We start from the raw sequence: 7,457 nt of genomic DNA on the forward strand, positions 1-7,457 counted from the left end.
TAGACATTAATAATATTTTTACAGGCTATCTAAGGGTGGCACCAAAAAAAAAACGTTAAATTACGTAAAATTCCCATAAACCTTTAACATTTAAAATTAATAATAAATGTCTCATAGTTTTCCAATAAGGTTGTCAAACCTACGCGTACAAGTATACATAGTTCACGATGAGTTGATAGATCATGATGCTACCAGCCCCACAGGGTACCGTTGGAGGGTAAACAGAGAATAGTTATAAAAAGTATATGATTAAGTAATTAAAATGCAAGCAATCATAATAATTTGGTATACATATATTTTCAAATTTAAATAATTGAAATTAAATTCTTCAACATTAATAGTTTATTGTTATTTTTTCCAACAACATTAACCGTTCCCTCTCTTTCTACACGCTATCTCCTTTCTTTTTCCTCCTTCGGTCTTTCACCTTGAGTTCTGACTCTCAACCAAAGGGCACATGTGGCGGCAACATAAAATAAAAGATTATGAAGAAAGCGGCACAAGTCTACAACTTTAAAATAAGACAACTTATTTCACCAAAAAAAGAAGACAAGTTACTTTTAGTATTTCATATTTTTGCATTAATATTAGTTTTTGCCTTTGGTCTTTATTTTTGTTTTTCGAACCATGCCCTCCTACAAATTCTGCACTGAGCTAGTTTTGTTCAATATACATTTGCCTATCTCAATAAGATAAACAAATTAGCCGAGTCACACACGAGTTTAACCAAGTTTGTAATAAGCTTTAAATTATGTGCAAATAATAAACAAAACTAATTTCAGTTAAGTTATTCATAAATGTGACAGTTTGGAGTTTGCTGTAAAGTTTCAGAGATCAAGAAGGCTATCTACACATGACATAAAAATTAGAGAAAGTATGTATAGTTTGGCCAAAAAAAAAAAAAAACACAATCGTTATCAAGGTCACCAATATCTTGCAACTCTTGCGTGAGCATGTGACAGATTACAGAATTACGAGATAGTTAACTACCAACAGCTAGTCAATAAAATCTCTTCGCAGTATTGAATAAATCTTAGTGTGCCGAGGCTTTTGGTGCATCCGATTTTGATTGTGACAAATTCTTTATACAAGGCCACCGATGGCCTGCCCTCTAGCACGGAAACTGCCGACATAAATCATGAGTGATCTGCTACTTTCTCCATCAAAGACCAGTTTCATTAGTTACTAATTTCCAGTGGTAATTGAATAATTTGAATGTTCCCTTGTACACACTTACACATCATAGCATTGCAACAACGCGAAAAGCTGTTAATCGACAACATAGTTTGGAGCCACAGCCAGGATCCGGTCATTTCTGGAGATTGATGTCACGTGCTCCGCACCTGCGGCCTCCGATGCTGCTTGCCTACCATCATCTAGCACTATCAAATGGCCCTCCCTTCTAATCAAACTCTGCCAGTACAAGTTTTTGTTCTCGTTAAACATGCGACCATCTGTCTGCATGTTAGTAAATAAATTCTGGGAAGCATATAAAGTGAATGTGTACCTCTATAATAGCTTTAATTTTGGTAATTTCCGCAGCTGCCTCCTCCATTGAACTATAAGTATTTTTCTCATTTTGCTGGCTCACATACCACTGGATCAAATCCCGTTGCCTCATTCCAGCCAAACCAGTTCCTGAAATTAACAAGCCCATGGGAATTTAACATTTCAATATAGTACCTAAGTGGACACCCAGGAAAGGGAATATAGCTAAACTCATGGAAATAGATTAGATCAATTAAGCCAGCAGCATTTTGAGCGATTCTTTCGTATTTAGTATTTACATGCCAAAGGGAAAAATTTGTACTGCTCACCTTCTTGTGCAACAGTTTCTTCATGCTGTCTAAGGCGCATAACAAGGGCCTGGGTAACTCTCTGGAAATATTCATCGCTTATAATAAGCTTCTTGCCTTGTTGAGGGGTAGGACCGTCTGCTGCATCCTCTGGAAATATTCATCATCTTCAGTGCAGATATTCCTCAAAAGTATGGTCATTTTAAGGTAAAGTGGGTACAAGAAACCTCACCTTTAGTTCATCATCTTTCTGTTCTGTAGTGCTTCCCTCCTTGATCATCAGCATCGTTTCTGCTATCAGGTCCATCATCACACCACCCAAGCTGTCCATCTCGGTTTTCTTCTTGAAATTCAGACAGATCAATTTCGCTGGACTCCACACTGCAGACAAGGGGGAAAAAAATACAGTTGTCAACTTCAAAAAGCAATTAGCATAACAACTGGGAAACAAGCAATTATTTTTGTGAATACACATGGTAAGTAGTAGAAAGAGATAAAGGAGATTGGAAATGGAAGATATAAAGATGATGATGATGCGTAAGCGAAAGCAAATCATAAGGTATATATTGTTGATTGTCATCTTGCCTTATTATGGACGTGCTCAGCAGTCTAACCGCTAGACGAACATGACGAGGTTGCACCTGCAAAAGGCCAACTTTAGCCCAGAAAAGCCAAATATGTAATGCTAAATGGAGGTAGGTAAGTTCAAAAATCATGTAGCACCTGAGTTTCCAAATGACAACGTGCAATGGCCTCAGAGAGCCTGATTAATGCCTCCAACTGCCTAACAGTCATGCGATATGCAACCCTACTACCAGGGTTCATATCTCCTCTCCGAAGGGCCACATAAGAGTCTACTAATAGTTGTCTGGCATCTGGATTGAGCTGCATTAATCAGGCTATGTAAGAAAGAAGCACAAAATTCATATAAGCAAGTGGTCTCAAAGGCAAATAATTCATCAAACCTTTGGTTTGAGAGTTTTTGCATAAGCTATATATCGCTTCAGTTCTGCTGTACTGAATGATGGAGTCAGAGCTTCTTCGCGCTTTTGATGAACTCTCACAATGTGATGGGCTATGTGGTAATCTGTCTGATCATCTGGGTCATCAATCATAACATATACCAGATCGAACCTTGATAAAATAGCTGGTGGAAGGGCCACGTTATACTGAAAAGCAACTAGAGTAATTAGGCCTTTCCATTCAGAGAGAGGAGCAACGAACAATGATTTTCTTTCTATCAGAAACTGGATAACTTACTTTGAGTGGTTTAGACTTGTCATATCGTCCCCCTGTAGGGTTGGCGGCTGCAAGAATGGAAGTACGTGCATTAAGTGTGGCTGTGTTTCCTGCCTTGGTGATACTAATTGTCTGCTGCTCCATGGCCTCATGAATTGCTACCTTCAATTCATTCAAGTATGAGATACTTCCCTGTTCACGGCCACAGGATACCAAATCAAAAAATTATGCTTATTACCTGATCTCTGACATCCATCTTGTCAAATTCATCAATGCAACAAATGCCATTGTCAGCAAGCATCAAAGCACCAGCCTGGACAAAAGTTATTCAAGTATCAGAAAAACACATAGTTGAAGATAGTACCTAATATCATCAAGCAATCCAATAAAAATATAACAAATAATATTATAAAAAGGAAAAATCATACTCATTTGCTGCACCTCCATGCTTTATTAATAGCATACCTCAGTCCATATTATTACACAAAATAATTAACATGTCACTTTTGTATGAGATGTTAACATAAAATTCTAATTGCCATGATATCATGCAAAATAAGAGTAAATAACACGAAGATCAAGAATGGGTAGACAGACATCTGAAATACAAGCTAAAATCATGAGAACTGAGAGGATCTCAAATCCTCATTCAATAATTGATTCTAGTGCATATGTCGTATAATATCTTGCCATTTCTTGTTTTCGTTTTCAAGCAACTAAATCTCCAAAGCTTATAATATGCACAACCAATTAATAGATTTCATAATTCCCTCGTTTAGTCTAACTTTAAACTAGGCATGTGGAATGCTCATCTTATATGCCACTATAAACTAGAGATTCCATGATATTGAAGGTAGAAAACCAGTTATGAATTTACAAGATTATCCCAGCATACCCTAATCCAGCCGCACTAACTTCTTAATTTCTAAAGAGTACAAAGTAGCAACAGACTGTATTTACCTCAATGCAAAACTCCCCAGTTTCAGGCTCCTTGGCAACTGTTGCAGTCAAGCCAGCAGCAGAGGATGATTTTCCAGATGTATACACAGATCTTGGAACTATGCCAGCAGCATATCTAATAATCATAGATTAGCACGTATTAGCCACTCAATTGCATAAATGATACAATAGAACCAACATACATAAAAGGAGAAGTACTTGAGAAACTGAGACTTGGCGCAACTAGGATCCCCAACAACACAAACATTAATATCTCCTCTTAGATTGATGCCTTCATGAGTAAATTTATGTACTCCACCCATTAGCATAAGAAGGATTGCTCGCTTGATATCTTGGTGACCAAAGACAGTTGGTGCTATGCTGGAAACAAGTTTGTTAAAGAAATCTGGAGTGTTCCTCATTCTCTTAACTTCATCAAGCTCCTGTGTCTGTAATATAAGACAGCCAAACAGAGGGTCATTAATCAACCTTTCCAAGACAAAGAGGAAATATGCACTAGTCTTCTTCTTCTTTTATAACCACGTTATTATTGTTTCGTTTTTTTTTTCATACACGTTCTATACAAGTAGGAAAAATAATTATGATCAGAGATGCTGCAGCAGGTTCCTGATTAAGAAGCATACAAAGAATACATTTTGTTCACTGGAACCAAAACTAATTTACGTATCTGAAATTAGCAGGTTCATTTACTAGCATAGAAAACATTGTGATGCAGACATACAGACTAGAATACTGGGAACAGGAACTGAAAAAAATGAGGATGAGAATTTTTAAAGCGTAATTATAAAGGGAAAAAGAAAATCAAGCTCATTTACTAAATGCAATTAAAGATAAGTCAAGCCATATGAAGATACAAAGGTGCATGCAAGAAAATAGCATCATGTACTGACTGTAAATTGCTGCTCTTCGTCATCCGCATCCTTCTTTCTATTCCTGATGTCTGTCTCTCTTCTTCCATCACATATCTGTAGACCAAGAAATTAAGAAACACATCTTATATTAAACCAAACCATGTGAAGATGTACAGATCCATTAACAACCTAACCTGAACAGAGTTGGCAATAAAAGCCAGTCGATACGAGAGGTCCCTGACTCCCAAAGCCCTAAGACCCCGCACACCTTCAGTTCCAACTGAAGAACTCTTGCGTTGAGAAGCTTCTCGGCGGCATTCAGCTCTCTCTCCAGGAGACGCCAATGCCAATATATCAGGTATGACAACCACAGTCCCTGTAAAAATCACCCTGTAGGAAGACAGAATAAGAATGGATATGACTTCAATCAGGTAATAATTACCCTGCAATTTCACTAACTCAGAATATTTAAGGCATCGGAAGTCTTACGTGTCACCAGCTCTGGCCTGTTCCACAATCTCATGACGCAGAATAACATCTAATGACCTAGGAAGAGATCCCGCAGGTATCTCTTTAGATGTCTCCTGCATTCTTACCCTCTGCCAGTCAGTAAATTTGCTCTCTTGCCGCAGCAATGCCCACCTTGCCCCCTTTAAACAGGTTGCATTTAGACAGACCGCTGGCTGCAAGAGCATGCAAATTAGACAGTGGTAGTCAAAGGATAACTAAGGAAACAGTTGATAACAGAGAACAATAATTTATAACCTAAATCTAAAGTAAAATGCATAAAAATTCATTTATTTTGAATTTTATTACACCAACTATGTTTTGATCAATTATCTGTAATTCACCTCAGTATACTTGAATTGCTGTTCAACATTCTTTACAATCCCACCACATTCTAAGCACTTGAAAGTTCCCTGGAGAAGCTCAGGTCGAACCTCACTTGTCCGTGTCACCACTCCGGTCACAGACACCAGTTTTCCAATTTCAGCTGTAGTAAGTTCCCTTAACCTGAAAGTTTTGAAATTAAGGGAATAAATGAGAACAGCTGACGTTAGAGTGAGCAGCAACAATCCTAGAAGAAACCAGTGCACTGTGTGCAGTCTACTGGTGCAGAAAGGCTAACAGTACATCGTTCAATTTGGTTCCTATAGAAAATTTACTCACACAGGTTGGAAGTAGGTATAACAAATTGAAGCAACAAAAAGCCCAAAAACTGCAGATTTTTATTTAATACACACATTGACCAAACAATCTACGAAAATATGTGTTACTCCTGTCACCAAATTCTTTTTCTCATGGCTATACGTGTGACATGGAGGGTACCGAAAACCTAACAGCTTCCAAATTTGGTTCATACAAGGGGACAAACAGGTTAACAGGAAAAGGGTAAAAATAATAGAAAACAGAAACTTTACCTCTTAACGATTGGGATGTTGAAGAAAGCAATGTTTATGTCTTTGTGAGGGTTATCGTCAGATATGACGGTTGGCTTCGAGTCCATAACAAACCTCTTACAAGCGTTCTTCAAATAGGGCTCAAATCTATCACAGTAAATTATTGGGCTCAGAATATGAAAGGCAATTTCATAAATCGCGAAACACTTGGGGTTTCATTAAAAATGCAGAAAGAACAGAACCTCAAGTATTCATCAGAGATGGCTTTCTGAAGAAGATCGTTATAAAGAATGACATGCGAGAAATCGATGAACATCGTGTTGGATTCGTTGGCTCTCATTGTTTCAATCTCCGCTTCGTAATATGGCTCTCTCTGCTGGCCGACCCGGAAGCTGATTTTCCCAGAACAAATGAAAAAAATTAGAATCAGAATTGGAAGGGAAAAAAAATAACTCAAGAGACCCTCAAATTAAATTAAAGAGAACCAGAGTGAGAAAACAGAACAAGAGAAGAGACCTCTTCAGAAATTCAAGGAAAGCATCCTCAACCCGAGCAGCTTTCTCATCCACCAAGTACCCACCGTATGCTTCCATTTCCGTCTCTTTCCTCAGCACAAGACACCTTCTTCACAACGGATACTGCTTCTTCTTACTCTTCCTGATTCTTAGAATCTGGATTCCGCCTCACTCCAAATGGGATCTCGCTGTATTATTGGCGGGAAAAAGACGAAAGGCGCCCAACGGTTTCCCGCCAAAAGCAGTGGTTTCCGGGTCACAGGCATGGGCTTCCAGTTCTAATGGGGCAGTACCCGATGCTATTTTTCCTTGCCGTGTTATTTATTTTCATTCTCATTGGAACAAAATGATAAGAATGAATAAGTAACGAAAAGGAAAATTGTGAAAGGAGTCACATAGGAATATAAATAATATTATAATATAACAGAATTCAAAAATAAATAGTATTATAATTAAATGAATTCAAATTTAATTATATTCAGCTTTTAGTTTTCTATATATTTGATAATAGTGAAGAATTTAATTTTGTGCAATTGCACACAGTAGATGATATGTTATACTCACGGATCATATTTATACTTGCACAATTTCAGATTCTTCTGGCCAATTAAAATTTTAAACAAGGATGTATCAAAAAAAAAAAATTTTAAACAAGGATTTTTTTATACCAATTTTCCCTTAATAAGATGATTAGAA

The 7,457-nt window shown here is 37.4% G+C and overlaps 1 protein-coding gene across 1 annotated transcript; it reads right to left on the bottom strand.

Annotated features, from left to right (window-relative positions):
- Positions 1–1,053: 1,053 nt before the first annotated feature.
- LOC114740778 (DNA replication licensing factor MCM6-like) lies at positions 1,054–6,914 on the bottom strand. Its single transcript, XM_028929335.1, is given in 18 exon segments — positions 1,054–1,413; positions 1,508–1,638; positions 1,818–1,946; positions 2,029–2,177; positions 2,382–2,437; positions 2,520–2,681; positions 2,762–2,965; positions 3,057–3,197; positions 3,274–3,348; positions 3,996–4,110; positions 4,194–4,423; positions 4,886–4,960; positions 5,041–5,236; positions 5,336–5,529; positions 5,698–5,860; positions 6,268–6,393; positions 6,489–6,638; positions 6,763–6,914. Coding segments are annotated over 18 exon segments (2,517 nt in total). The 5' UTR covers positions 6,840–6,914; the 3' UTR covers positions 1,054–1,269.
- Positions 6,915–7,457: the final 543 nt, after the last annotated feature.

This window comes from Neltuma alba, unplaced genomic scaffold (genome assembly GCF_004799145.2).
Source record: "Neltuma alba isolate B1F8T4 unplaced genomic scaffold, ASM479914v2 tig00000041_pilon, whole genome shotgun sequence".
In the NCBI taxonomy this organism is placed as follows: domain Eukaryota; kingdom Viridiplantae; phylum Streptophyta; class Magnoliopsida; order Fabales; family Fabaceae; genus Neltuma; species Neltuma alba.